We start from the raw sequence: 14821 nt of genomic DNA on the forward strand, positions 1-14821 counted from the left end.
TGTGAATCCAAAAACTCAGCTAATGTTCTGGGATCCCGGGTTCGAATCCCGCCACAGCAGATTGAGGAATTTGAACAAAAAATATCGGGAATTACGAATCTACTGATGACCATGAAACCATTGCTGGTTGTCGTAAAGACCCATCTACCCTTTAGGGAAGGAAATCTGCCATCCTTACCCAGTCTGCTCTACATGTGACCCCAGAGCCACAGCAATGTAGATGACTCTCAACTGCCCTAGCAAAACTAGGGATGAGCAATAAATGCTGGCCAGCCAGCGACGCCCATGTCCCGCGTATGAATAAAAAAAAATTAATTGGATTTAAATTCCTTTGCTGTTATGGAGGGATGTGCACCAATCTGGGACCCCTGGATTATTCGCCCAGTAATGTTAGGAAGGCAAATGCAACGTTAGCATTCATGTCGAGAGGGCTAGAATACAAGAGCAGGGACGTATTTCTGAGGCTGTATAGGGCTCTGGGTAGACTCCATTTGGAGGATTGTGAGCAGTTTTGGGCTCCATATCTAAGGAAGGATGTGCTGGCCTTGGAAAGGATCCAGAGGATGTTCACAAGAATGATCCTTGAAATGAAGAGCTTGTCGTATGAGTAACGGTTGAAGACTCTGAGTCTGTATTCGTTGGAGTTTAGAAGGATGAGGGGGGATCTTATTGAAACTGTGAGGTCTAGATAGAGTGGACGTGGAGAGGATGTTTCCACCAGTAGGAAACATCTAGAGAACACAACCTCAGGCTAAAGGGACGGTCCTTTAAAACTGAGATGAGGAGGAATTTCTTCAGCCAGAGAGTGGTGAAGCTGTGGAACTCTTTGCCACAGAAGGCTGTGGAGGGCAGGTCATTGAGTGTCTTTAAGACAGGGATAGATAGATTCTTGATTAATAAGGGGGTCAAGGGTTATGGAAGAAAGGCAGGAGAATGGGGATGAGAAAATTATCAGCCATGATTGAATGGCGGAGCAGACTCGATGGGCTGAGTGGTCTAATTCTGCTCCTCTGTCTTATGGCCTTATTACCACTATTTGATCTGACGAGGCTTTCTCTGCCAGTTCGATGGACTAAATGTAACGTTCCTCAATCTACTGGACTCTGATTAGCTGCCCACTGAACACAAAGCTGCACTGGGTCTTTACAGGCTCAATAACATATAAATAGCAAGTCGAGGTAATCGTCACTCCAGTACACCACCCATGTATGAAACATGCTCCTCTCAGCTTTTGAGTCGACTCTCGGTAATTGTTTGTAACTATTAAAGATTTCCTCCTGAGTTTCACAATTACTTAAACACTAAAAAGGTCGGCTTGGGGAAAGCACGTAACAGAGGTCAGGTGATGTGTCACCTGGAAAGATTGACCAATCATTAACAGGCCATTAAAATGTGCCAACATGAGTATGCTGGGGATCCTGGGGTTAAAATTGGGCATTGCTTTGCTGCTAGGGTCTGTGGTTTGTCCCTGTGTGTACTGTGGGAGAACAAGAGAAAGTGGGCGTGAGAGAGACAGGGAGAGGGAAAGGTGGACCATGTGAGAGGGGGGGCAGAGGAAGTGTGTAAATTGGAGAGGGTGAAAGAGAACAAGATAGTGAGAGATTTGATTTGATTTATTTTTGTCACATGTGTTAACATACAGTGAAAAGTATTGTCTCTTGCGCGCTATACAGACAAAGCATTTCGTTTATTGAGAAGGAAACGAGACAGTGTAGAATGTAGTGTTACTGTCATAGCTAGAGTGTAGAAATAAATCAACTTAATGCAGGGTAGGCCCATTCAAAAGTCTGATGGCAGCAGGGAAGAAGCTATTCTTGAGTCGGTTTGTACGTGACCTCAGACTTTTGTATCTTTTTCCTGACTGAAGAAGGTGGAAGAGAGAATGTCCGGGGTGCGTGGGGTCCTTAATTATGCTGGCTGCTTTGCCAAGGCAGCGGGAAGTGTAGACAGAGTCAACGGATGGGAGGCTGGTTTGCCTGATGGATTGGCTACATTCACGACCTTTTGTAGTTCCTCGTGGTCTTGGGCAGAGCAGGAGCCCATACCAAGATGCTTTGCAACCAGAAAGAAAGCTGTGAGACAGGAGACACATATAGGCCGGGTTCCATAAGAACCGCAGACTTTATCTTCCTGAGCAAGCTGGCTTTTCCTGACAGTTTTCCCAGTTCCTTCTTCCCGATTCCAGACATGACATTTCCGGCTTTTCATTTTTACTTTTGTTGTGTAAACTGAATTCCAAATCCCAGAGTACCAATGGTGGGATTTGAACTCATACCCCTCTGGATTATTGGTCACGTAATATCCTGCTCAGGTATGAGGCCATTGGGTGAAGACAATATTCGACCTGGCTAAGGTTCCTTCTGTGGTTGAATCAGCTTTTATCTCATCTCACTCAGAAGTGGAGGCCACTGAGGAGGATTGCTGGATTTTAGAATCATAGAATCATAGATCCTTTGGCCCATCGAGTCTGCATCAAACACAATCCCACCCAGGCCCTACCCCCATATCCCTACACATTATACCCACTAATCCTTCTAACCTATGCATCCTTGGACACTAAGGGACAATTTCTTAGCAGGGCCAATCAACCTAACCCGCACATCTTTAGACTGTGGGAGGAAACTGGATCACCCGGAGGAAACCCATGCAGACATGAGGAGAATGTGCAAACTCCACACAGACAGTGACCTGAGCCGGGAATCGAACCCAGGACCCTGGAGCTGTGAAGTGCACTGGGAATTGTAGATCGGGGTACTGTCGGCAGAGCAGGAGAGAAATCAACAGAAAATAATTTGGGAGCAGAAACCTCCAGTGAATCACAAGTGAACGAGAAAGTGATTGTTTGCCGTGTTCGAGAATAGGTCACAGCTTCTAGAGTGGATATCTGACACTAAAACACCATCAGCCTGTGATAGCCAATAGGCTGGTATTAATCCGGTATTTTCTCACTCTGTCAGGACAAGGTGCATATTTCCTGCTCTGACATACTTCCAGTGTTTTATCAGTACTCAGAACGAACTCCAGGAAATATTTACATCAAACACAGAGCTTTGAGTGTTAACCCCCTTTCCTGACACTGTCGCACATCTCTGCAAATGCATTCACACGCACAGGGCCCTATTCTAACTCTGTCAGTAACTGCATTTGGAGCAAATTAGAATCTCTCATGGATGTAACACACAAAAACACACTGGTCTTTCTCCTTCACATACAATCTCTCATAAAACACAGGGAATTAAAGACGTACAGATATATATATCCACATTACACTCACACACACTCAGGGTGTAGAGAAAGATCAACTTAACACAAAGCGGGCCCATTCAAAAGTCTGACAGCAACAGGGAAGAAGCTGTTCTTGAGTCATTTGGTACGTGACCTCAGACTTTGGTATCTTTTTCCCGATGGAAGAAGGTGGAAGAGAGAATGTCTGGGGTGCATGGGAGGTCCTTAATCACACTGGCTGCTTTTCTGAGGCAGCAGGAAGTGTAGACAGAGTCAGTGGATGGAGGCTGGTTAAGGTCCTCACCCTTTGCGATTTAATTCCGACATGAATTTATCCCAATCTGCCATTCTCTCCCAGTTCCCCATTTCTCTAACACTGGCTGATCCCACACATCCTGCGACTTTACCATCCGTGCCCTCGCCCTCCAAATCCTGGAACATTCTTCCCAAAATCACCTCTTTCTATGATTAACACTGCTGGCTCACAGCGCCAGGGGCCCGGGTTCGATTCCCGGCTTGGCTCACTGTCTGTGTGGAGTTTGCACGTTCTCCCAGTGTCTGCGTGAGTTTCCTCCGGGCGCTCCGGTTTCCCCCCACAATCTGAAAGATGTGCTAATTAGGTGCGTGGACCCGAATAGACGTCAGGCTGTGGTGACTCGGGGATTTTCACGGTAACTTCATTGCAGTGTTAATGTAAGCCGACTTGTGACTAATAAATAAACTTTATTTTATCTGTTTCTTCGTCAAATCGCTCCTTAACATGGGCCCTGAAGTGAAGCTTCATGCTCCTCCTGCTCTTTTCCCTTGGCTGGGAATCTCCTTCCCAAGGGGATTTATGGAAACTTTTGCTGTGTTAAAGAAGCTTTTTATAGATGTAAGTTATTATTGCTGCGTGTTAGTGATTGATTGTGGTGCAACACTGCCACCTACTGACGGCTAGACATGCGACAAAATTCCTTTGGCACCGACACACAAGATGCAAGTTCATTGTGCCGAGTCAGAGAGAGCAGGGAAGCCCCCAGGGCTGATCACAGAGTCTGTGCTAAAGGGTTTGGGAAAGATTTGGCTAAAGGGCTTCCTAGTCCAGAAGGAGGGAAAAAATATCAGCTGAGGTCCTCATTCCTGGCCGCAGCTCAGTGTCCCCAGATAAGAGCAGAATTGGCCCTCAGCTGTGATGCCCTTCATGACGCAATAGCCAGCTGCCCACTCTTCAGGTATCACGCATCCCCCCCCCAGATACCACATGCACCACATCTGGGTCTTGCGAGGGTAAATTGCTGATTGAATTGCAGTAGTCACTTGCTGTAACGTAGAAATTGGGGCAACCAGATTGTGCACAGCAAGATCCCACAAACAAGCACGTGATACCGACCCGATTGTCTGCTTTAATGGTGTTGACAGAAAGGTAAATATTGGCCAGGGCACACCCACTCTTCATTAAGACACTGCCACAGGATCACTTAAGTCCAACCTAGAGAACAGACAAAGGGCTGGATTCTCCGATCTGGCCCGCAGCTGGGATTTTCCAGTCCCGCTGCAATGAACAGAGATTTTCCATCCTCACTGCAGCAGGAAAAGGGGATGAATGGCTGGAGAATTCCAGCCAAGGCCTTAATTCATTTTATTTATTTGTCACAAGTAAGGCTTACATTAACGCTGCAATGAAGTTACTGTGAAAATCCCCTGGTCGCCACACTCTGGCACTTGTTTGGGTACACTGAGGGAGAATTTAGCATGGCCAATGCACCCTAACCAACACATCCTTGGGCTGTGGGACGAAACCCATGCAGACATGGGGAGAACATGCAAACTCCCCGCGGACAGTTACCCAAGCTGGGAAATGAGCCCGAGTCCCTGGCACTGCGAGGCAGCAGTGTTAATCACTGTGCCACCATTGTGCCCATAGTTTAGCACCTCACCTAAAGGCTAGCACCTTCAACAGTGTAGCATACCCTCAGCCCCGCACTGGGGATGCCAACCTTGATGTTCCACTTTTGTGTCTGGTCATGCCCTTAGGGCTCAGGGGCAAGAGTGCTACCCACTGAGTCACAACCTTCAAGTCACTCAACATCCTGACTTGGAAATAGATCGCTACTCCTTCACTGTCGCTGGGTCAAAATCCTGGAACTCCGTCCCTAACAACACTGTGGGTGTACCTATGCCATAGGGACTGCAGCGGTTCAAGAAGGCAACTCATCGCCACCTTCTCAAGGGCAATTAGGGACAGACAATAAGCGCTGGCCTTGCCAGTGAATCCCATACCCTATAAAGAATGAAGAACAATGTAGCACAGAAACAGGCCCTTCGGCCCACAAAGCCTGCACCAATTGGGGTTTCTATCCCTTTGCTTGTCACCCGTTCATGTGTCTATCAAGATACACCTTGAACGTTTCTAATGTGCCTGTTTCCACCACCTCCAATGGCCATGCGTTCCAGGCACCCACAACCCTCTGTATGAAAACCTCCCCCCGCACGTCTCCCCTTCCCACCTTAAACCCGTGTCTTCATGTGGTTGACTTTTCCACCCTGGGAAAAAGTCTCTGACTATCCACCCTCTCTACACCTCTCAAAATTTTGTTCTCTTCTATCAGGTCATCCCCTCAGTCTCCGTCTTTCCAGTCAAAACAATTTGAGTTTCTCCTCATCCCTAAACCCTCCAGACCAGGCAACATTCTGGTAAACCATCTTTGCATTCTCTCCAAAGAATCCACGTCCTTCTGGTATTGCGACCACTAGAACTGCACGCAATACTCCAAATGTGGCCTAACTACAGTTTTATACAGCTGTAACATAATTGGCAACATTTATACTCGGTACCCCAGCCAATGAAGGCAAGCTGCTGTGTGCCTTCTTGACCACCTTATCCACCTGCGTTGCCAGTTTCAGCGATCAGTGAACCTGTACGCCCAGATCCCTCTGTACGTCAATGCTCCTATGGATTCTGCCATCTACTGTATATTTCACACCTGAATTAGATCTTCCAAAAATAGAATAAGCATCATACAGTCGAGGACTGTCCCAGTGTTGGGTGAAATCTGGATGCACGGTCACCCAGCAAGGTTGGCATTGCTAAGATGTGGGGTGGCATTAAGGATTAGACTGTACCTTCTCGGATCGCGGTGCACGGAGCCCCTTCTTCATGTTCCAAGCGAATTTCCTTCAGTGCCACCAGGTTTTCCGTTAACTTGCTTCTGCCCTTAAAAACTGTGGCGTAAGTTCCCTGAAAAAGCAATTAGAAATGCTGAAGGAGAAGATGGGGAGAAACTGTATTTTTTTTCTATAGAGCAGGGACAATGAGACTAATTGGCTCCAAAGAGCCAACAATGTGTCGAATAGTCTTATTTTGTGATTGTCGGAGATCCAACCGTACCATCTACAAGGTACACATCAACAACTTACAAAGTTGAACTACACCTCGCAAACCTGCCACCTCTACTACCTAGAAGGACAAGGGCAGCAAACAGGTGGGGACATCACTACATGCAAGTTCCCCAGGTCCGATCCCATAGATGTAGGAGCTTATGGTGAGGGGTGATAGCCCGAGTGTCACAAACCCAGAAAGACCAGTAAAATTCCTAAGGATATATCGGATGAATAATGCTTTCACTGGTTAGGAGAGTGATCTAGATGCTCTTGCAAGTTGATATGTAATTTTTCAAGAGAAGAAGTGAGCATGGTGGCACAGTGGTTAGCACTGCTGCCTCTCAGTGCCAAGACCCCGGATTCGATTCCTGGCTCGGGTCACTGCGGAGTTTGCACGTTCTCCCTGTGTCTGCATGGGTTTCCTCCAGGTGCTCCGGTTTCCTCCCACAGTCCAAAGATGTGGGTTAGGTGGATCAGCCATGCTAAATTGGTCTTTAGTGTTGGGGGCGCTAGCTAGTGTAAATGCATGGAGTTATGGGGATAGGCCCTGGATGGGATTGCGGTCAGTGTAGACCTGATGGGCCAAATGGCCTCCTTCTGCACTGTAGGGATTCTATGATTCTATGAAGAAACTTGAAGGCATTTATTGACTTTTACAGAATGCTAGAGGGCAAAGAAGGCCATTTGGCCCATCATATATCTGTTTGATAGAGCTATTGAAATAATCTCCCTCCCCTGCTCTGTCCCCATAGCCCTGTAAACTTTTCCCTTCTTTCAAGATCACTATTGAATCTGCTTCAATCACTATTCCAGGGCAGCCATTCCAGATTACAGCAGATTCCTGTGTAAAGACAATGGCTGGAATTTTACCAAAACGCCCGCCCCGATTCCGTGGGCAGGTGAAGCTCGGAGAATGGAATTCTCCGTTGGCCTCAAGTGGGATTGTATGAATCTCGGGTGGACGTGCCTGTAAAATTCCACCCAAGGTCTCATCATGTCACCACCCACTCTCTCTCAAACGTTTTAACTCTGTGCCTCCAGTCATCAATACAAAATCAGTATACAGTACACTAAAAAAGTTTAAAGCTTATTTATGCGTCACAAGTAAGGCTTACATTAACACTGCAATGAAGTGACTGTGAAATTCCCCTAGGTGCCACAGTCCAGCACCTGTTCGGATCAATGCACCCTAACCAGCACATCTTTCAGACTGTGGGAGGAAACCGGAGCACCCGGAGGAAACCCATGCAGACATGGGGAGAATGTGCAAACTCCACACAGACAGTGACCCAAGCCGGGAATCAAACCCAGGTAGATCCCTGGCACTGTGAAGCAGCAGTGCTCACCACTGTGCCACTCACACTGCTAACTATTAATATTAACAATTACACATGCGTAGTTGCTGCAAAATTCATAGTGACACAGGCTTTGAGATCCAGGGGAATGGTGCTCTAGGATTTGCAGAGTCTGTTCCCAAACCTTTCATTCTGGCTTTGTGAGAATTCCGATGGTTATTCCCAGCAATCAGTTCCCAGTTTTAGCAAGAATCATTCCCCAAGGGTTCAACTGAACTGTCAATCAAGTCATTCAGTTCAGGACGGTTACCGTGACTCAAGGCTTTCCCACGGGCGCTTGTGTGTAGATACATCCTTGGAAGAGTTTATCCCCAGGGGTTCCCATTGCAATATCGATAGGATTGGGACAATGATAGTTGTTGCTCGATGTTAATCACTAAAAGTCTGGCTTGATTCTAAAATTATCAAATAAATTATCAAATAAATCGGTTGGACTAAAACCTGGTGTTGTCAGACTTTTTACTTGATTTTAATTCCCACAGATCATTGAAACATACAGCAGAAAAAAAACCAGAAAATAATCTAAAAATAAATGGATATTTATCCATTTCTTACAGATTTCCCAAGGAAGTGTTCAATGGACTGCATGATGCTGGGACTTTCTGTGGGCACAGTAAGAAATCTCACAACACCAGGTTAAAGTCCAGTTTATTTAATAGTAATCCCACAAGCTTTCGGGGTTTGCCCCTTCGTCAGGTGAGCAGAGAGTTCTGGTCTCAAACAGAAGCAGGCACTGTCTGCATCTTTAAGACTTGAATAGCAGGTTAGCTGTAAAGACTCGCATTCTAATCAGTATTCTGTAAACTGTGTGTGCCTTTCATATGCTCTGTTTGAGAGCAGAACTCTCCACTCACCTGACGAAGGGGAAAACCCCAAAAGCTTGTGGGTTTACTATCAAATAAACCGGTTGGACTTTAAGCCGGTGTTGTGAGACTTCTTACTGTGTTTACCCCAGTCCAACGCCGGCATCTCCACATCATGACTTTCCGTGGAACCAAGGGACCTTGGCGCGTTTGTCCACAGATCTCTGAAGGCAGAAAGGCATGTTTGTAGGGTGGTGAAAAAGGACATTTTATCAGACGAGGAATAGATTACAAAAGCAGGGAAGTCATGTTGGAGTTGTACAGATATTTCATGAGGCCACAGCTGGAGTACTGTGTGCAGTCCTGGTCACCACATTATGGGAAGGGTGTGATTGTGCTGGAGGGGGCGCAGAGGAGATTTATCAGGATGCTGCCTGGATGGAATACTTAAATTATGAAGAGAGGTTGGACAGGCTTGGGTTGTTTTCGTTGGAGCAGAGAGGGTGATCTGATCGAGGTGTACAAGATTATGAGGGGCATGGACAGTGGGTAAGGAGCAGCCGTTCCCCTTCATTGAAGAGTCTGTCATGAGGGGACATAGGTTCAAGGTGAGGGGCAGGAAGTTTAGAGGGGATGTGAGGAAATGTTTTTTACCCAAAGGGTGGTGACAGTCTGGAATGCGCTGCCTGGGAAGGTGGTGGAGACAGGATGCCTCACAGCCTTTATAAAGTATCTGGATGAGCACTTCGCGCACCGTAACATTCAGAGCTATGGGCCAAGTGTTGGCTGATGGGATTAGGTGGGAATTCAGGTATTTCTAACGTGTTAGTGCGGACTTGATGGGCCGAAGGACCTCTTCTGCGCTGTGTGATTCTGTGATTCTATGAACCTGAAAATGGAAAGTGAATGAAGACATTTATTCAGTTCAGTGATGGGTCCAACTCACCTCTCCCAGCTTGTCCAGCTTAACGTAAGTCTCCAACTTCCCAAATCCAATGTCAGACTGCAAGAAAGGAAACTCAAGTCAATTCAAATCACTTCACTGAAAAAATGTAACATTTCAGTTTTGTGGGCGCCAGTGGTGATGTGACGGCCAAACCTTGCAACAGAACACAAGGCGACACGGTGGCACAGTGGTTAGCACTGCTACCTCACAGCGCCAGGGACCCGGGTTCAATTCCTGGCCTTGGGTCAGGCAATTTAGCACGGCCAATCAACCTAACCTACACACCTTTGGACTGTGGGAGGAAACCAGAGCACCCGAAGGAAACCCACACAGACACAGACAGTCAGTCAAGGCTGGAGTTGAACACGGGACCCTGGCGCCGTGAACGCAGTAAGATGTCTCACAACAACAGGTTTATTTGGAGTCATGAGGATTTGGAATGCTGCTCCTTCATCAGATGTCGGACTTCAACCTGGTGTTGTGAGACTTATTGTGCTCAATCAAGTCCAACGCCGGCATCCCCACATCCTGGAGGGAGCAGTACTAACCACTGTGCCACAGTGCCGCCATCAAATTCAATATCCTGATTCCCCCCCCATACCCCTTTGGCCCCAAGAGCTAAGTTGTGCAAGTTAAATGGATTGGCCATGCTAAAATTGGCCTATTGTGTTCCAAGATGTTTAGATTAGATGGATCAGCCACAGTAAATGTGTGGGGTTATGGGGATAGGGTGGGGGGGAGGGCCTGGGTAAGATACTCTGTCAGAGAGCCGGTGGGCTGAATGACTTCCTTCTGCACTGTAGGGATTGTGTGAATGTGTGCTCCAGTCAGACTGAAACCCTCAATCTTCTGGTATCCAGGGCTGAAAATGCTATTCATTGAGCCAAACCTGACAGCAAGTGCTGAGAGGATAGAGGTAGAGCTTCTGACAATAGTTTAATTGTTCTGTGTTCAATTATGTTGTCTGGTACTGGATCTATGATCATTGTAGTGGATTGATTGAGCCTGGACGTTGACTCAGAACTGAAATGAACAGGCACTGCAGACAGACTGAGAAACTGAGCTGGGAGAAACATGGGTGCAGACATTTTATGATTGCAGAGATATTTTCAGACTTGTACTCGTTAGAGTTTAGAAGAATGAGGGGAGATCTCATTGGGACGTATAAGATGATGAATGGGATGGATAGGATAGAGGTGGAAAGACTCTTCCCGCTCAAAAAAGACAGTAGGACTAGGGGGCACAGCCTCAAGATAAAGGGGGGGCGGTTCAGAACGGAGTTGAGGAGGAACTTCTTCACTCAAAGGGTGGTGAATCTCTGGAATTCTCTGCCCGTTGAAGTGGTGGAGGCTGCCTCGCTAAATATTTTTAAGAAGCGGGTTGATGGGTTTTTGATAAGAGAGGGGATTAAGGGTTATGGGGAGAGGGCGGGAAAGTGGAACTGAGCCACGACAGATCAGCCATGATCTTATTGAATGGCGGGGCAGGCTCGAAGGGCCAGATGGCCTACTCCTGCTCCTATTTCTTATGTTCTTATGTTCTTATAAACCTGTTGCACGTTTAGAAACCAGTGTCATCTTTCCATAGCACCGAAGAACTAAAATGTACAAAATAAACAAGAAAATGGACAAGACACAACAGGTAGGTCTCTACCCTAGTTTAGATTCATAAAATCATAGAATCCCCACAGTGCAGAGGGAGGCCATTCTGCCCATTGAGTCTGCACCGACCATAATCCCACCTAGGACCTATTCTCGTAAACCCTCATATTTTCCCTGCTAATCCCCCTGACACGAGGGGCAATTTTAGCATGGCCAATCAACCTAACCCACACATCTCTGGACTGTGGGAGGAAACCGGAGCACCCGGAGGAAACCCACACAGACACGGGGAGAATGTGCAAACTTCACACAGACAGTGACCCGAAGCCGGAATTGAACCCGGATCCCTGGCGCCGTGAGGCAGCAGTGCTAACCACCGTGCCACCCATGTCAGGCAGGAGGAAGCACCAGAGATTCTTGTCAGTGTGAAGATGAAAACACCAGAGGCTCACCGTCAGCAGTTCCGACTCCAGCTGCCTGAATTTTAGGAATTTTGTGTTGGTTTGGGATGATTGGGACTTTCTGCGAGACAGGGAAGAGGCTCCAAACGTCGGTGACAGGGACGTGTACTCGGTCAGTAAGTAGATGAGATCTTCAAACCCTCTTCTCCCCTACCGGGCGTCACTCCCTCTGGGTAAGGAGCGGTTACTATCCAGGCTGCCTGTGATTCCATGTAATGAATGGAAATCACCACTTGGTGGCAATGTGCACCATTGACTTGAAATCAACATGAAACAATACCGAGGTTAACTTAGATTGAAAGGCTGCTACAATTGACAAAGAGGCAAGAGTGCTCCTACTGAATAAAACCTAATAGAGCCTGGGGGGGTTACATAGGGACAGGAGGAGGCCATTCAGCCCTCTAGGCCCATACTAGTATTCAATTACAAGGCTGATCTGCAGCTAACCCTATCTTACCCACTTCAGTTCTGTAACTCTCAAACCAATAACAATCCAAAGAGGTGCAGCTTAGGTGGATGGGCCATGTTAAATTGCTCCTTAGTGTCAGGGGGATTAGCAGGGCAAATGTGTTATGGGAATAGGGTCTGGGTGGGATTGTGGTCAGTACAGACTCGATGGGCCAAATGGCCTCCTTCCGTACTGTAGGGATTCTATAAATAAAAATCCACCTGTTGTGTATTTTAAAGTTTAAAAGTTTATTTTTCAGTCAGACTTTTGTATCTTTTTCTCGATGGAGGAAGGTGGAAGAGAGAATGTCCAGGGTGCGTGGGGTCCTTAATTATGCTGGCTGCTTTGCCGAGGCAGTGGGAAGTGGAGACAGAGTCAATCGATGGGAGACTGGTTTGCAATGAATGGGTGGCACGGTGGTTAGCACTGCTGCATCACAGCCCCAGGGACCCAGGTTCGATTCCTGGTTTGGGTCACTGTCTGTGTGGAGTTTATGACGTGGAGATGCTGGCGTTGGACTGGGGTAAACACAGTCAGAAGTCTCACAACACCAGGTTAAAGTCCATGAATGATTAGGCTACATTCACGACCTTTTATAGTTTCTTGAACAGAGCAGGAGGCCATACCAAGCTGCGATACAACCAGGAAGAATGCTTTCTATGGTACATCTGTAAAAGTTAGCGAGAGTCGTAGCAGACATGCCAAATTTCCTTAGTCTTCTGAGAAAGTAGAGACATTGGTGAGCTTTCTTAACGATAGTGTCAGCATGAGGGGACCAGGACAGGTTGTTGGTGATCTAGAGTGTGTGCTTTGCCTTGTTCCTTGTGTTTGTGGTTGTTGTCACACAATCTCCTTGGTTTTGGAGGTTTTAGAAGATCAGATGCAGCTGGCTTTTTATCAAGTAATGCAGGAGAGGTCTTGTTTGTGACCTCTGTGGTATCCCAATAGACCAGGAGGAACTCGTTGAATAAGCGAACCTTGTTCATTGGTTGATTTCAAAGTATGTTTCATGGTTGGAATCATAGAAACCCTACAGTGCAGAAAGAGGCCATTCAGCCTATCGAGTCTGCACCGACCACGATCCCAGCCAGGCCCTACCTCCATATCCCTACATATTATACCCACTAACCCCTCTAACCTACGCATTTCAGGACATTAAGGGCAATTTAGCATGGCCAATCAACCTAATCTGCACATCTTTGGACTGTGGGAGGAAACCGGAGCATCTGGAGGAAACCCACGCAGACACGAGGAGAATGTGCAAATTCCACACAGACAGTGACCCGAGCCGGGAATCGAACCCAGGTCCCTGGAGCTGTGAAGCAGCAGTGCTAACCACTGTGTTACCGTGCTGCCCAGAGCATTCTGCTAACCCATTAGTGGCGGTTTGATATGGTGTGGATATAATGTGTTGAATGGTGCTTTCTTGTCTGAAGTTCTCAAATTCATGCCTGAGAAATTAAGGTCCATTATCGCTCGCCAGCTGTTCACAAAAGAGACTAAACACTTCCCCCAGCTTCTCAACCATCTTCTCAACTGAAGTAGATGTCATCACAAGAACCTCTGGCCATTTGATGTGACAGTTACTTCAAAATCTATATGCCCACATTGCCAAGCCTCTTCAGGCCACTCCCATGGGTGCAGCAGGGCCAAGGATGACAAGTTCCTGAACTTTGCGCGTGTTCTAACTTTTTCTCCAGTCTCTGCATCAAGTCCGGGTCACCAGAAATAACTTCTTGCTACTTCCTTCCTGCGTATAACTCCTCAGTGACCCCCATGAGGCTTGACCACAAACCACTCTGTCACGAATGGTATCATCAGGTACATCTCCAAATTCACAATGTTCCGCAAGCCTTTTTGGCACGGCAACAAATTGCGTGACTGACTCTCCCTCCTCTGGGTTTCTTTGATGGAATCTAAAGCGCCCAATAATCACCAAGGGTTTAGGTGAAAAATCTGCTTGCAACAGTTCCACAATTTGCTTTACGTTTTAGTGGCTGGCTTTATCAGGTCGCAGAGTAAACAGTGTATCTCCCATCATGCTCAGGAAAGTGGGCACTGCAATACCTTCATCTATTTTGTTCACCAGCGCAAAAAAAATCAAAATCATAGAATCTCTACAGTGCAGAAGGAGGCCATTCGGCCCATCAAGTCTGCACCGAACACAATCCCGCCCAGCCCCTATCCCCCTAACCCCACAGATTTACCCTGCTAATCCCCTTGACACTAAGGGTCAACTTACCATGGCCAATCCACCTAACCCACACATCTTTGGAGTGTGGGAGCAAACTGGAGCACTCGGAGGAAACCCACGCAGACACGGGGAGAACATGCAAACTCCACACAGATAGTGACCCAAGGCCGGATTTGAACCAGGGTCCCTGATGCTGTGAGGCAGCAGCGCCAACCACTGAGTCACTGTGTCACCCTCGATGCACTGATGTTTGATTCCACGATGACAGACCTGGGAATCTTGCCACGCATGGGGCAGGGAAATTTTAATTACTTTTTGTCAGAAGGGTCCCATAAACCATGTATAAACCTCAGCAAGGCCTTATACACTCCGCCTATTGTCTTACGCACTTGAATAAGATCACCCCTTAATCATCTAGACTCACG

General features: G+C 47.1%; 1 protein-coding gene across 2 annotated transcripts in view; it reads right to left on the bottom strand.

Moving 5' to 3' along the window:
* Positions 1-14821, bottom strand: part of LOC145356827 (cyclin-dependent kinase 18-like) — a 107627-nt gene that overhangs the window by 33797 nt on the left and 59009 nt on the right. For both annotated transcript variants that reach the window (XM_080209736.1, XM_080209737.1), the window contains exons 5-6: positions 9693-9749; positions 6331-6445 (exon numbers count right to left, since the gene is read on the bottom strand). In XM_080209736.1, coding sequence (XP_080065862.1) covers positions 6331-6445; positions 9693-9749 — 172 coding nt within the window. The remainder of the gene's footprint in view (positions 1-6330; positions 6446-9692; positions 9750-14821) is intronic.

Source organism: Carcharhinus amblyrhynchos, chromosome 22 (genome assembly GCF_965287045.1).
Source record: "Carcharhinus amblyrhynchos chromosome 22, sCarAmb.v2.hapA, whole genome shotgun sequence".
NCBI classification, from domain to species: domain Eukaryota; kingdom Metazoa; phylum Chordata; class Chondrichthyes; order Carcharhiniformes; family Carcharhinidae; genus Carcharhinus; species Carcharhinus amblyrhynchos.